Raw genomic sequence first — 15,262 nt, 5'->3', positions numbered from 1 at the left:
TCCACGCAGCAACGCCGATACGAATACGTTTCGCACGAGCGAATCTTCGACGAGTTTCGTCGACGAGGGAAAAGAAACGGATCCTTCGATTTCCGAAGGGGCAATCTTCCTTTTCAAAGTAGCCTCCTTTCCCTCGATATTGCGCCAAGGAGGGGAGGAAGAGGGAGAGCAAATTCTTTGCTGCTACTTTTCTCTCCGTTTCTCTCTCACGCAGCCTAGGCAATAAACATCCCCTCTCTCTCTTTCTCCTTTTCACGAAAAGAAAAGAAATAATACGCAACATTCGTGAGAAGAAAAAGTATTCTTATTTAAATTATATATGTATATCTCATGTACTGTCATCGTGCAACAATTAGAATATTTATTGAGGCGGATACGTAAAACTGTCGATTATCTCGATGGAGATATTCCCTTTCTTGAATTCATTCTTGGAAGAAAACTATTTATCAGAGAATTAACAATTGCCACGATATCCACGTGTCAATGCTTGCAAACAACTGTGGAGCCCGTTTTAATTAACAAATTATTGATATAGAATTTTCTCTTCTCAAGAACGAATATTTTGTGTGGAAGGATAAATACACGCAAAGTTTCAAGGAGTATAAATCTGACAAGAGATTAATTGTGAATATTAACAGCTTATTATATATTTCGGTTAACCGAATTTGTCCACCGATATTTGTTTAATTTGTAATTCGAGAGATATTTTATTTTTTTTAAATTTAACCAGCAATTCTACGATATCCTTTGATTTTCACATTTTGCTGCTACTATTTAAATCATTGTAAAAAAAAAAAGGAATCTCACTAGAATCTATATTAATACTTTATTAGTTTGAAATTATATCGCGTGCATATTTTACAATATACTGTAATCCTCGAATCATTTTCAAACTCGATCCATCTATCTGATTAAAAATATTATTACATTTTCTCGCCAAACAGTTCGCTATTCTCCAAGAAAAAGAATCCATCTCGACTCTGCTAAACATACTCCTCCCCTTCTCCCTCGTTTCCAAATTTCGAGAGCGAAATTAAACGAAATTCACCGAAATATTTACGACGACTGGGAGGAGGAGAGAGGAGGGATATTTTACGAAGGAAGACGGGCGATAAAAATATAATCGGTCGAAATGGAATCTCGTGGTCGATCTGTTATGGGCCAGGGGCCCATAATTTATCGGCCATCCCTAGGAAAAACGTGACTCGGCTCGAGACCTTGCTCCAGTTTAGAAACGAAACGCGGCTGGGAGATCACTCTCGCCCCAGATACTCGCTGGTCGCACGCGAGCACTGTCCCCTCCTCCGTCCATTTCCTTTCCCCCATTGTCGACTTTTTATTCCCTCCTCCTCCCATCTTTCTTCGGCGGCGCATCTTCGATCGAGGGAGAGCGAGACGAATTAAAAAAGGGAGGAAATCGGGAGGATCTTTCTAATACCCGTTAATTGCACGATTTATGAGCCGATGAATTGAATTGGCGGCCAAGAAAGCGGAGCGTAATTAACGACCATTTCACAGACGAACGAACGCGTTCAGATTAATCAATCGTGATCGAACGATCATCTTGGGATCGGTTTGTTCATTTAATGAGAATCTCGTTGAATCTTTGTTTGAAATTATATTAAATCTTTTTTTCGAGTTTTTATTATAATTGTGGTAATTTTAGGATGTTTTTTATCGAATGATAAGAATTGATACTCTTTGGGATTGGATTGAGCGTTCGATTTCGAAGTGAAGAAAAAGGAGGAGGAGAATAAAGTTGTAAAATTTGTGAATTTATCAAACTTCGGATATTTCTAACGGAGAAGAGTGATGAGATCGAGGAATAGAATCGGTTAAAAGAATAGATCGATCGAGGACGAATCTCGCGTTCGTTAATGATTTTAGACGAAAATGATTCTCTCGATACCACGAAGGATTAACGCACCATTCTAAGAATAAACAGAGGGATTAACGTAGGGAAAACGTAGGGTATTACGAGTTAATTAAAATATTCGAACGTGCGTGACTTTTGCCCGTGATACGATCGAGGAACACATTTCGAGCAATATTTTTCTGCCATGGAATCCATTTACGTGTTCTCTGTAATTGTTACATGGATGATTAATGTTGTTGGCCGATCGATATCGTGCGGAAGAAATTTTCTCCGTTTCGATATCTCGCAACAAGGAGGAATTTTTTAATTTTAATTTTTTCAATCGGATCGAATTCTGAATCTTGCGTGTTTCGAAAAATACTTGACAAGCATTTTCTTATATTTTTTTTTCGTCTCTCTCTCTCTTCGTACATATTCAAGATTCAATATTTAAAAAATCGAAGAGAATCCTTGAATATCGATTTTTCATAAATGCAAAAGACGAAAGTTACGAGACGATGAAAAATGCAACGAAATTGGAAATAGTTGTGCATATCGATGGTAGAACAATTGTATCGAAATATACGAAAAGGAAATAAAATATTCTATTTTTAAATCTTTTTGGAAACGTACGTAATTTGCATTGAATTTTTATTAACATAAAAAATTTTATTCGACAAATTTGCATAATGAAATACGAATATTGTAGGGTTTGGAAATAAGAAAGAAGAAATATTTTCGGTTCGAAAATTTAAAAGGAAAGATTTTTAAGATTTTCTAATTCATCAAAATAGAAAGATGAACAAAGTAAACGAAATTGATCCAATTCCAAAGATTAAGCAGAAATGTACATCTAGAATCTCTAATATATATATATATATATCGAGTGCACACACAGATGGACAGATCCATCCAGTTGAGTATCTGGATATTTGGGATAGTTCAAATGTCCTAATGACATTCGACATGCAGTGGCAATATTGATATTCTTGGACAATCCAAAGCATCGACATGACCCTATTATCCGAATAATATCGAATCTTGCTTACCAAAACCTCTCCCTAATTTAACAGATTATTTCTGATCGATTCGATTCGAGTTTCATCGGAATTTTAATAAATGAGAAGGATCGAAAGCTATAACGGATTCAGAAATTATTATTATTATTATTTCGTGCAAAAACTCGCGAGAAAGAAACGGCGATGCGCGGCTCTCGTTGTTTCGATTTCATCCTAATCTCGTCGTTCCCATTGACCAAGATGGTACTAAAAATACATAAAAATGTGGGTCAATTCCCCTATACGTTGAAACGGCCGCGTGTCAGCCGATGTTAATAACACTTATATTTACGAGCTCTCGTTGCACTGGACTATTTAAAGCTGCGTGACAGAATTTCTTCCGGAACGATCGACGGATCAAATATAGCCGGCGTTATAGAAACGAGTTGTCCGATAATTTTCCTTTTTCCAATTTTTTTCTCTCTTCGATTAATCGGAGAATAATAAAAGAGAGAGAGAGAGAGAGAAAAGAAAATTTTGCACGAAATATCGTTCCTGTTATTCGTTATCCATAAATAATAATTAACCAATAAAAAAATATTTCACCATCGATGAATCTCTGACGTAAATATCATCGAATCCAGCATGGAAAACTTTCAACAAGGAAAAATTATTTAAAGATATACATTATTCAGATTTAAATATATACATTTTCGTTCTTACTTGTTCAGAAAAGAGCGATAGAAAGAGGGGGAAGCAAAACTTTCCTTGGACGAGATCCAATTCCTCTTCCTCTTAAGAGTATCATCCCTTCCAAGGCACACAATCGGGGGAGGCGGAGGGAAGAAAATTCGATCGAGGAAAGATTATCATCCCCTTCCCCCCGCGGAGGAATTGGGAATGTCCTGGGGAAATTCGGATAGGAACGCGTCCGTGAACTAGGTCCTAAACGGCTCGGTTCCCGGTGACCCGGACTCGTTGTCCTTGCACTCGGTGACCCAGTTTCAGGATTCCCGCCCTTCCCCAGGTACGTGTATACCAATATATACACGTGTCAAGGTCCCCCGTTCATCTCGAATCGACGCCGTTTCGGAATCGCGCCACTCCCCTCCTTCCCTCGCGGATCTTTGCCCGGATTCATCGTCCACGCGTTCTCGAAGGGAAAAGAAAAGCACTTCCGTGGTTCAGAGAGAGAGAGAGGATAAGCAGGGAAGAAAAATGCTTTAATCTTCTTCGAACGATTTAGGGGAGGTCTTCACTGTCGAGAACTAACGAATTGTATTTACGTTGTTTAGTCTCTCGTTAAGGATGAAATGAAGTATGACGAACTATAGGAAGGACAAAGTGAGTGAAAAGTTAATTCGACCGAATCCCTAAAATATTAGACGAAAAGGAGCAAAATTAAGAGAGATCCGAAAGCAGAAGAGAATCTCCACGAAATTGGCAAGGCGACACGTACGATCAAAATTGAGCGGAGAGAGAGAGAGAGAGGGAAACGCGTGACGCTTTAAGAGCGAGGGGGGCGTCTCGAGTGGGTTGAAAGCATGCCAGAAATAAGAAGAAGGCGAAAGTTTGATCTCACCTAGGCCAGGTGTAGACACCGGAGACCTCGAACCCGTAGTGCCAGCTTCCCGAGTACGCGCCTTGGCCCTTCGGCCCTGTGCACACCCCGTGCCCGTGAGCCTTCCCATCCTCCCAACCGCCGCAGTAGGTGCCGCCATCGTCGAAATCGAATCTTCCTCCGTTCACCTGGGCTCGGTTAGACCCCGCCGTGGCTGTACCCGTCGCTCCAGCTTGGGACGAGCTTATGCCACCTGTTTGCGGCAATTGGCCGCCGCCCGCAACCCCGTTCGGCGCCCCGGACTGCTCGCCGGACTGTGGCTGTTGCTGCATCCTCCTCGACACCACTTCCGACTCTTCCACCTCCTCCTCCTCCACCACCAACTCGTCTCCCCACCACCCACGCCGTAATCCTCGTCCCTCCCCCCTTTATTTATCGCGCCGGTTGTTGTCGTCGCCGTGGACGCGCCGCTCCCTTCTCCCCTCGTCCTTCCCTTCGTCGTCCTCGCCGCCGCCGTCGTCGTCCTCGTCGTCTTCGTCGTTGTCGCCGTCCTCGTCCTCGTCCTCGTCCTCGTCGTTGTCGTCTTCGTCGTCGTCGTCGTGGTGGTGACGGCCCGTTACCAGAGATCGCACACGCGCCTCCTTCCCGTACCTCGCTCCTCCGTCATCATCCTTCCCTCTTCCATCCGCCTCCACGTTTCCTCCGCGTTTCCTCCTGCCACGACGACTCGCCTCTGCAATATCACCCAACACGGTTCACTCACGGCTTCTTCTCACATTCGCACACGCTCTCTTCTCGGCGAGAGAAACGATCGCGAGGGAGGAGGATGAGAGAATTGAAAGAGAAAAGGGAGGAAAGGAACGTAATCTAAACAAGTTGGCGCGCAATAACGTTGTTGCAACGTTGTTTCGAAGCGGGGGAGGGGGAGGATCGAGAGCTCGACTCGCGAGTCAGAGATCGGGGAGAGAGAAAAAAACTTTTCATCGATCGGATTTTTCGATGTCAAGGATACGGATTTTCCCTTCTTCTTCTTCTTCTTCTTCTTCTTCTTTGTGTACGATCTATAAATACTATAGATTCAGCCCGAACCGAGGCTAGACGAGAACGCTCTAGGATTCGACACGGTTTAATTTTAGTCGCCGTTTTTAGTCGGACGTATTAACGGCGGCGAGAGAAATCGCATCGTCGAAAATCCCCTCGAACCCCCGGAACCAAGGAGATCCACAGGAGGACCGCAACAACGGCCACAGACGGTGATCTCGATCGCGTCTCCCTCTCCCCCTCCCCCGCTGCGAAACTGCGAGCTCGAGCGGCCTTGAAACACCAACACTCGGACTCGAGAAATCGGGAATCGATACACCCCCGTCGAGAGATCTTCACCGTCCACCACCGTATTCCACCATCATCATCACCATCACCACCATCACCACCATCACCATCATCACAATCACTCGTCACGATAATCTTCTTTCACTTCCTCCTTCCTTCCCACTTTTTCCTCCGATTCCTCGAATCGACTTTTATCTAACACGCGGCCATCTCGCGTGCGTTTCGCGCCACCGAGAGAGAAAGAACGAAGTGTCCTCCTCTCCCTTCGCACGGAAGGCTGAGGGGAGAGCGGATCTGGAGAGGAGGTCCGGCGCGATCGGGGGTACAACACACTTGTACGGGGACGAAGTTTGTCCGGATTTGTTGGATTTATCCACCGCTCCAGCAGGTTGGATGGACTAGTTATAGGAGAGAGAGGAACGTTTTTCGAAACTCGAACTTGTCGAAAGTTGTCGACGGGCAGAACAGCAGCCGCGGTTTCGCCGTCCGTCTGACGCCGTTACGCAACGCTTCTATAAGCATCCGTGATCCGCTCGGAATGTGGCCCTCTCTCGCTCCATCTCCCTCCGCCGCGCAGTCTGTCCCTCTCTGTCTCTCTCTCTCTCTCTCCCTCCGCCTCTATCTTCTCGGTCCTCTGTGCTTGCGCCTCCGTTCCTCTCGGCCAGTCGTCGAAACGTCCGCGCGAAAGCTCGTCCGATAGAGGAGCGCGCAACGCTCTAGGCCTTCCCTCTCGTCCGTCCCTCTCCTGCTGCTCGTCGCCCACCGAAGAAGAAGAACAAGAAGAAGAGGAAGAAGAAGAAGAAGAAGAAGAGGTGGGAGAGAGGAGAAGGAGGAGGAGGAGGAGGAGGAGAAGAAGAAGAAAAAGAAGAAGGAACACCGGTATTCTCCCTGTTTCCCTGGTCCTCCTACGTGCGAACACGGCGGCCAGTGAATCAGCCCGCCTCTTCCTACATGCGGCCTCTTGTGTCGGTCTTAAAATATTCACTAGACTTCGTGACGAGTATCCGCGGGGGATATCGGTCCTCTTATTCTTCTTATCCTATCCTATCTATCTCTACTCTACTTTCTGGTTTGGAAAAAGAAAAAAAAAAAGAAAAGAAAAATAGTAGGTAGCTATATCTTCTTCTGTCTCGAGTCGCTTGATCGATCGTCGATCAATGACGACGACGACGATCGTCATCGTGACGACGCGAGGACCGCGTCGAGAGGATGGCTGGCTGGTCGAGACACGGATTCGCCCCACCAACTCCGCCCGTCCCCGCTCTAGCAACGCTAGAGCGGCCGCTCGTGCTCGAGCTCTAGCCTCGAGCTTCTCGGCTAGCTGGCTAGGAGCTTCTATTTTTACCATGGGGTGGCGAATTGTTCCCCACGAGGCGGCAGCTCGAGCGGGCCGCAGAGGTTCGCCAATGCGACCGGGTTCAAACCGTTTATAAATAGTAGGAGTTTCTCGCGCCGCCGCCACTCGCGGAATAATCGGCGGCGGTTCGACGAGAATCGCCTGGTTCGATCGTCTTCGATCCTCGGCGAAAGTAACGTTTTTCCTTTCCCCTTTTATTTTCTTTCATTCGATTCAGAGTTTCGATGGATGGATTCCTCTTTCGATCATTTTCAAAATTCCTCTCGTTCCCGATTAACCGGCCGTCTCGTGTAAAAATTAATATTTAGAAATAGAATTTTCTTGGTAATCACCGAGTCGAGATGCAATTTTGGATATAATTTTATATATATGAGAACGAACAGAAAGAAAACAAGAATAGAGACTATAATTGCGTTAAGATATCACGGGGTGAGTGTTCATTCAGATTTGCTGCGATTACTAATTCGTACGTGGGAGAAGTTACGTGTTTTGGATGAGTCAATGCTGAATGAACGCGTAAGGAGAAATATCAATAATTACACCTACATGCTTCCTTATTCATCGGAATAATTCCAAAATTCGTAACGAAATTCGATGTACGCTCTCCATCGAAATGACAGCGATCAGAAGGAAGAGAATGAAGAAAAGATTTTGATTATATAGATACCTACTGATAAAGAAGGAACGAGCAATTGGAGAGGAGAGATTGGAAAGAAAGACCGTTATCTTCCAATAAAAGAATATAATGTGGATCTCGATCGATCGAGGAAGAGCCAACTATAATATATATATTTATATATAAATCTGCATTTTTGATGCCGCACACGCGATGTCGGTCACTCCCTCCCCTCTCCCCTGCTCCCAACGAAAACTAGGCTTCCTCGAATCTATTAGAATTTACATGGATGTCAACGATCCTGCGATGTATTAACGGAGGTTAAGTCTCGCCTCGAGGCTTATGCAAAAAAATAGAGAAGGATTACGACGTGGAGGATGTGGAACACGTATATATACACGCACGTCCTCCTCGCTTTTTTATATAACAGAAATCAATTAATCGATCATCCCCTCCGTCCTGTCGTTTCACACGCAAAGGGGAGAAATAATCGCACGCGTAATCGCACGATGCTCACACGCTTGTCGGCGCGGAGGCAAGGAGAGAAAGAAAAGAGAGCGCGGCCACAAAGGCGGCGGTCTACCCTCATTATTAAAATAACTCCTCCTAGAGGATCGTTTTTCCTTCCAAACGATCGTTCGTAGTGCCAACTTCTCTTCGCACCCTCCCCTCCCCTCCTTCTCATCTTCCTCCGCCGAAAAAAAAGAAGAAGAAGAAGAAGAAAATCTTCGATCCTTCCGCGATCTTTCAGTTGACGATCTTTTTTTTTCAACGATGGTTCGATGTCTTCCTCTTGGCTTTTCGAGAAAGAAAAGAAAGAAGAGGAGCGTTAACGCGCGAGAATTGGATCGAGAGAGCACCCTTCGAGTTCCACGCATGCCTGTTGCACCTGCGAATCGCGTCGTGCGATCCTCGCTCGTGTCGCAGACTCGTTACAACAGTCTGTGTATGTATATATATTCGTCTATAAGCGCGTATCACGCGGTCGCGACGCGGGAGGGGAGCACCTGAGGAATCGTGCCGGTGACAACACGCGAGGGGAGATGATGTTGATTCTCTCGAGATCGGGGGATGATGTCGCGTGATACGATAATGCTGCTTCTATATGTGTGTGTGTGCATTAGAGAAACGATCGTTTGACTCTATCTGTTCTATAATAACGATTGGTAAATTGGTGTGTTCGTGTTCGAGAAGGATTTGTGTAAAAAAAAAAAACAAGCAGACGTTTTTTCTTATCATGGATAATTGAAAAGAATGATATAAAGAGTTTTGCAATTATTGATGCAACGTTTAATTTCACTTCGCTTCTCGAATTATTATTTTTCCTTTGCAGATCGATCGTAGACGAGCATAAAAATTTAACGAATCGAGATCGAGGGGATGGCAACGTTTTTCTTTAATCATCCGTGACCCGAAATCCAAGGTATGTGGGACACGCACGTTTATACGATATCCTTCCTTTCTTTCCCACTTATTTTAAATTCATTCTTGAAGCATATATTTACAAATCACTCTACAGGTATTTGAGAAGTATCGTTCGAATTGCACGGATGGAAAGGAACGGCCGAGCCACGGATGGAAACGGGCACCGTGGAGAATGGAAAACGGGCACAACAACTCGCGACCCAAAAATACTTGATAAAAATCACCACGGTCGTTACGAGGAGCGCAGCTGCAAGCATCACCAAAGAAAACACACGGAAATAGAGCGGACACGAAGCTAGAGCCGTACACTTTGAGCGCGCGCGAGCGAGCCTGAGCCGCTCGTGTCACCGATCGAGTGGATCTAGAAGGAGGAAGCGAGGTTGGCCTCCACCAATTTCTCCAGGATCTCATTCTTCCCCGCGAATATCCTTTACTCCTCCACCCACGACGCACCATCGCCGGTTGTGAACCGTTCAAGCTCTCTCTCTCTCTTTCTCTCCTCTCTCTCTCTCTCTCTCTCTGGTTCGCACTTCCGGTCGATCGATCCGGCCAGCTCAATCCGTGCAGTTTTCCATCGAGGAAACCTCCTTTCTTTCTCTATCCATCCATCTATCTATCTATCTATCTCTCTCCCCCTTACTCTACCCCTACGTGTCGCGCACTACGCATCCTGGAAAAAACACGTTGAGCGATTTTTCCGCACACGTGTCCCGCACACGACGACACTTGTCAAGCGCAGCTTCGCAGCTGCGCCACACCGCATTCACGCATGCATTCACCCTCCCCCCTGCGGCACACGCACTCGAGCGGATCGACACGATTCCTTTCGCCACGATATTCTCGAATTCTCGACGAAATTCGAGGATGAGGAAACGGTGTCGTGCCGTTCCTCGAATCGAAGGGCCACCGTGGTCGCGTCGATCGTTGCTTCCTCTCCTCGAGGAGAGGACACCGGCCACTCGCCGTTTTCCCCCCGTTCCCCCCGTTTCTTTCGATCGTTCTACACACCGTGTTCGCGCTCGTTGCGCCCTTCGCAGTCGTGTTCACGATTCCGCTCCTTGTTCCGCTCCTTCCCCTTCTCCTCTTCCTCCTCCTCCTCCTCTTCCTCCTCCTCCCCCTCGAGGAGGCCTCCAGTTCCGGTTATTCGACGCGTGTCGCGTTCCACGAGTCGAGAGATCGTTACTCGACGTTGCTTTCCGTTTTTTCTTTTTTCTGTTGAGGAGACGTATACGCGCGCGTGTGTGTGTATGTGTTCGCACTACCACCTTTGCGCACCGTCGACGTACACGCACCGTGGATACGACGGGGACGCGCGTCAGGGTGGTGGCATGATTGCGACTATCCACCTAGTCGCGGCGAGCCGTCGGCGCTGCCCTCGACGCCGTGCGACGCCGGCGTCGTGGCGCCTCGAGTCGGACGCTCGCGACGCTTTAGGACACATGCGCTGCTCGATACCGATGGCCGCGATTCGCCTCTCGCGCCGCGAGCGGGATTTCCTCGAGTGATCGAGCGAATAATTGCTCGTTAACTCGATACCTTGTTTTTTTTTCTTTTTTTTCAATTTCGAGAAAAATCGTTAGATTCTCTCTGTTCTTTGTGAAAAAGAAGGGATTTGTTCGGGGAAAGTTAGGTGAAGCGTCAATTGTCGATTTATTTGTTGGCTCATCTCGTTCGAATTCTTGTTATTTTATCAGAATTTCTGATTTAAATTCTTCTCGTTCGACATTGCAAGTATCGTTGCTCTTTAAATTGCGAGGATATTTTCCCTTCGATTGGCTTTGCAATGTTCGGAGATTACGAAAGATAAATTGTTAAAAAATTGCCAGGGAATTTTTAAATCGAAGAATTTTTAAATGTTGTAGAGATCGAACGAAATTTCCGAGAAATTGGAGGAATCCGATAAAAGTCCTGGACTCGCAAGTATACATAAACAGGAATATGGAATAAGGAGGGATGATGGAACACGTTTACATGGATGTCGGACGATCCATGTAGTACATATTTTGAATGTAGGGTGGAATATGTGCGCACTGGATGGAAAATCGAGGTGTGGCAGCATTTACCGGAAAATCGAAGGCAACTACTTCTCTAATACGCTTCGTAAAATTCAATAAATTCTACTTTCGACAACAGAAACGGGTCACCCGTGCTAGTTTATGCAACTATACGTTCAAATAAAAGGTAGAATTATATTTCTTACATCTCTCTATTCTAAGATAAAAATGTATAAATTTGATAAACTATAATATTCTTTATGTCAAATATAAAAATATTAAATGGAACGATGAAAAAGCAATTACTTGTAAAATTAATAAATCTGAATTAAAAAAATGATAAATTATAATAGATAGTAAACATATTAGTAAGTACGTAATTAGAAAATTAATGAAATATTAGTAGAAATATTGAAATGTTTAAATCGTTTCTTAAAATATTCCTTCTGAATTTTACAGATAATCGTTGTTATCGACTTTGCCCATCGAGCTATGGTTACCGGATGAGGAAAGATCAGATCAGTTCCGGTTTGACGCTATTCTTCGGAAAGCATATTCAATTTTCTCTTCTAATTAATAAAATTGCGTATAAATTTCATATTTAAGATTTATGTGTATGTTTTATGTAACAATTTTATTTTACTTTATTTACGAGATACACAATTTCATGATTAATATTGATAGATAAGATATTGCTGCTGTGCCAATGTATCTTCAAACGATAAGTTGCATTTCTTTTAATACGAGTGATTAATTAATTATTTAAATATATATATAAAATAAATAAAGATTAAAAGTATAGATATAGATAAAATTTGAATTAAATTTAAAACATTTTTTAAAAAATAAATTTTATTCAAAAAGATCTAGTAAATAATTAATAGATTTCTATTTTATATTTAATCAAATTAAAAAATGTTAACAAATAAACCCATTTATGGCTATTTCGTGATTATTCTTCGCATAAAATAAAAGTATTAAAATATTTTAATACAGATATAAGTAAAATTAATTATTAAAAAGTTATTAGTTAAACCAAATGCTTAAATTCTTTCGTCACGTTTAGTAGTATTCTTCAATTTAGATATATTTTTCTTTTATATCCATTTTTATTTTAAATATTCAGTTTTATCTTTCAATCTTTTTAATTTGATTTAATAGTTTTTGTATTATATTAATTAAAATAATCTACTCTTATTTCATTTTTAATTAACGTGTCTTTATAAGATTTTATAAACTTCGATAGATATATAGAAATCTACGTTTAAAATATATTCTATTATACATGAATTTTCGCGCGGCTCAAGTGAGTAAGAACTGTGCCGTTTCAGCCAATCAGAAAGCTGCTAAGGCCCAGTAATTGGACGAATCGTATATGGCGTCAGTTTACTATCAAGAATCACGAAGAGAGGATGCGTTACAACGACTCAGGTATATAATTGTGAAATTTAATATCGTAATATAATTTATATACTACTAATGCTTTTGTTTAATTTATTTATATGTGTTTAAGTGCATCAAGTGTAACTATACCAAAATTCAATTGTTTTTTTATCGTATTCGCATATTTTTCAGTTAGTCATTCGTCGGTAATTTGTTATAAATGTTACGTGTTATAAGCATTTGAAACCGGATTAAATTTAATTATTTTAATATTATTCTAATTTTATATATTTCTTTCATGGTTCTAACTTTTATTTGTACAGATTATCATTTCATCATTACTTCAAACGTGTAATAGGTTATGCACTTATTACTTTCGTGCAAATAGTAGATAATATAACAGTAAAATTTGACTTATTTTAACAATTTAAAATGTATAATAATTATTATAAATTTTGTTTTTCTATTTATATAAAAATTAAATCGTTTTAATTAATTTTATTTAACATATATTATATATTATAACGTATATCTTGTAAACGTGTCTTCGAGCGTTCAATTCGTAATGTTTATGTTTCGACTTTATGTTCAAGGTTTCTTATAATTCCTTTTCTGAGAAATTGATGATTTGTTTGAATATATATTCTCGGTATGTTTTGATTTCTTGCTTCCGTACAAATCGTCGACGCGTCATTTTGCTATCGAAAGTCGTGGCGTTTGGACGTTTCGCTTCGCAGGTGCGTGAATAATTTACTGCGTAATATATTATTTCTGTAATTATATTTTTATTTCTTGTATATTTTTTATTATTATTAAATTAATTAGTTATATTTATTCGATAATCTATTGAATATTATTATAACTAATCATTTTTTGAGAAATAATTTATGTTTTTTTCTCTTATTAACCTAACATCGTATTGGTAAAAAATATTATTAACTTTTGCATAGTATAAGTAAATTGCATGGAATTTGAGTATGGTTATTGTTTTGTTTTAATATAATCGATTCTAATTTCATATATTTTATATATTTATTCTAAAGATTTAATTATTTTTTGTGCAGATCATCGATTGATTATTGGGATAGATTGGGAATCTACGAAGCGAGAAAAAATTCAATATGGACGCTAACGACCATTCGACGTGATCGAAAGTAACATTTAATTTTTCGTATCAAATGTTTTATTTTTATTTTCTTTTTTATTTAGATTATAACAATATATTTGTTAAATAACAAATATATTGATTTTCGAATATAATTAATTAATAGTAAATAAATTAAATTCATTCTTTCGTCATCGTATTTTCAATTCATATGTTTAAAAACATAAAAGTATTTTTATTAATTATCTTACTATTAATGCAATTTTTCTTTCAGAAAATTTTTGTGATCACGTGCAATGTGGTCGGTAGAGTCAGTGTTTTTTTCGTAATATGTCACATTTTTAGAATATAATAAGTTTTAATTTAAAATAATCATACGCGAAATTAGAATCAGTGTTTGTTCGCCAATTATACGATATAAATGGAAACGTAAATAGGTTTTTATTTTTATTTTTTTATTTTAAAAGTTCGTTTTCGGTATAGAATCAGTGCTTCTTTCAAGAAAATAAGACTAGATTATCCATCATGCAAAAAGGTAAGAAGGAACATTAAATTTCATTTTTTTTTTTGGCATTTTAATTTTTGTTATCATTAAATTATTATCATTATTTTATGAAATATAAGTATAGATTTTTATTTCGTAATTTTTAACGATTTAATTTTGTATACATATTTATGTTATAACTGGTTAGATGGCGTTAAATGACATACGAGATAGCTTTTTCGAGGTCGGTATTTCAGATCACTGATGTAAAGTCCCATAAGATATCACGTCTATTCTATTTTTTTGTTCGTAATAGAATATTCAAATTCCATAAATGATAAATCTATTTTCTACCTTATCTCTATTATCATCCGATGAAATTTTATTTCTCGTGCTCTGTATGATCAATCGTACAAAAAATCAGAATTAGTATTTTGTCTAAATTTTATCTTCGATCGAAATATTAAAATTGAAAAAAAATGTTCATTTATTAAATTTAATTTAATAATAATTTTGATTATTTTATTCGGTTTAATCTTTTTACGGTACATAATTTAACAATATTTGTACAAATTTTTATTTTTTTCTGTTCTTATTTTAATATTTTCCGTTAGTTAAAAAAAAATTCTATCCTTTAATTCTAGTATAAATTATTTTTCGTAGATTCGTTAAAAAAAAATATCATTTCAAGAAAAAAAAAATATTATTTTACATTTATATATATTATTTTATTTGTCATTGTGTTTTTTCACCTTATTAGAATACCATTATATTACCAAGCTGTTTTTCTCGAAAACAATTAATTTTTAAATTTCAGACTAGGATATTTTTAATATTTAAAATATATATTTTTTCACATTTATATAATTAAACATTAATCGTAATAATAATTTTATCAAATTAAAGTGAAAAAATATATGATAATATTAAAATAGAATTCAATATTTCGCAATTATTGATCAATCTATAATGCATATAAATAAAATTATAATATTACATATAATTTTTAGCTTTCTAATATAAGTGAAGTCTACGATAAAGCATATTTATCGTTTAGTAAAATTGCTGATTCTTGTTAAAAACGGGTGAGAAAATACGTTTAATAATAACATTTTAAATAATTATTTATAACATTTCGATTAACAACATTATTGA

General features: G+C 39.6%; 2 protein-coding genes across 7 annotated transcripts in view; one reads left to right on the top strand and one right to left on the bottom strand.

The window, feature by feature from the left end:
* Positions 1–6,309, bottom strand: part of LOC552577 (junctophilin-1) — a 35,440-nt gene extending 29,131 nt beyond the window's left edge. The window contains exon 1 of one of the 2 annotated variants that reach the window (XM_006566373.3): positions 4,436–6,309. In XM_006566373.3, the coding sequence (XP_006566436.2) occupies positions 4,436–4,746 (311 nt within the window). In that variant the 5' untranslated portion in view covers positions 4,747–6,309. The remainder of the gene's footprint in view (positions 1–4,435) is intronic. The other variant, XM_026443631.1, reaches the window with a different exon arrangement.
* The window catches only part of LOC726913 (cytochrome b5), an 80,603-nt gene that overhangs the window by 46,515 nt on the left and 18,826 nt on the right, over positions 1–15,262 (top strand). For 2 of the 5 annotated variants that reach the window (XM_016914715.2, XM_026443635.1), the window contains exons 2-8: positions 9,050–9,139; positions 9,236–9,520; positions 11,004–11,322; positions 11,595–11,749; positions 12,467–12,566; positions 13,583–13,672; positions 13,898–14,158. The gene's annotated coding sequence lies outside the window, so the exon portion shown is untranslated. Of the gene's footprint in view, positions 1–6,426; positions 6,623–8,254; positions 8,663–9,049; positions 9,140–9,235; positions 9,521–11,003; positions 11,323–11,594; positions 11,750–12,400; positions 12,567–13,111; positions 13,256–13,582; positions 13,673–13,897; positions 14,159–15,262 lie in introns of those variants that run through there. The other 3 variants (XM_026443634.1, XM_026443633.1, XM_026443636.1) reach the window with 3 other exon arrangements.

Source organism: Apis mellifera, linkage group LG11, assembly GCF_003254395.2.
Source record: "Apis mellifera strain DH4 linkage group LG11, Amel_HAv3.1, whole genome shotgun sequence".
Lineage (NCBI taxonomy): Eukaryota > Metazoa > Arthropoda > Insecta > Hymenoptera > Apidae > Apis > Apis mellifera.
The sequence above is the reverse complement of the archived record's forward strand: the minus strand, read 5'-3'. Positions and strand labels throughout refer to the sequence as shown.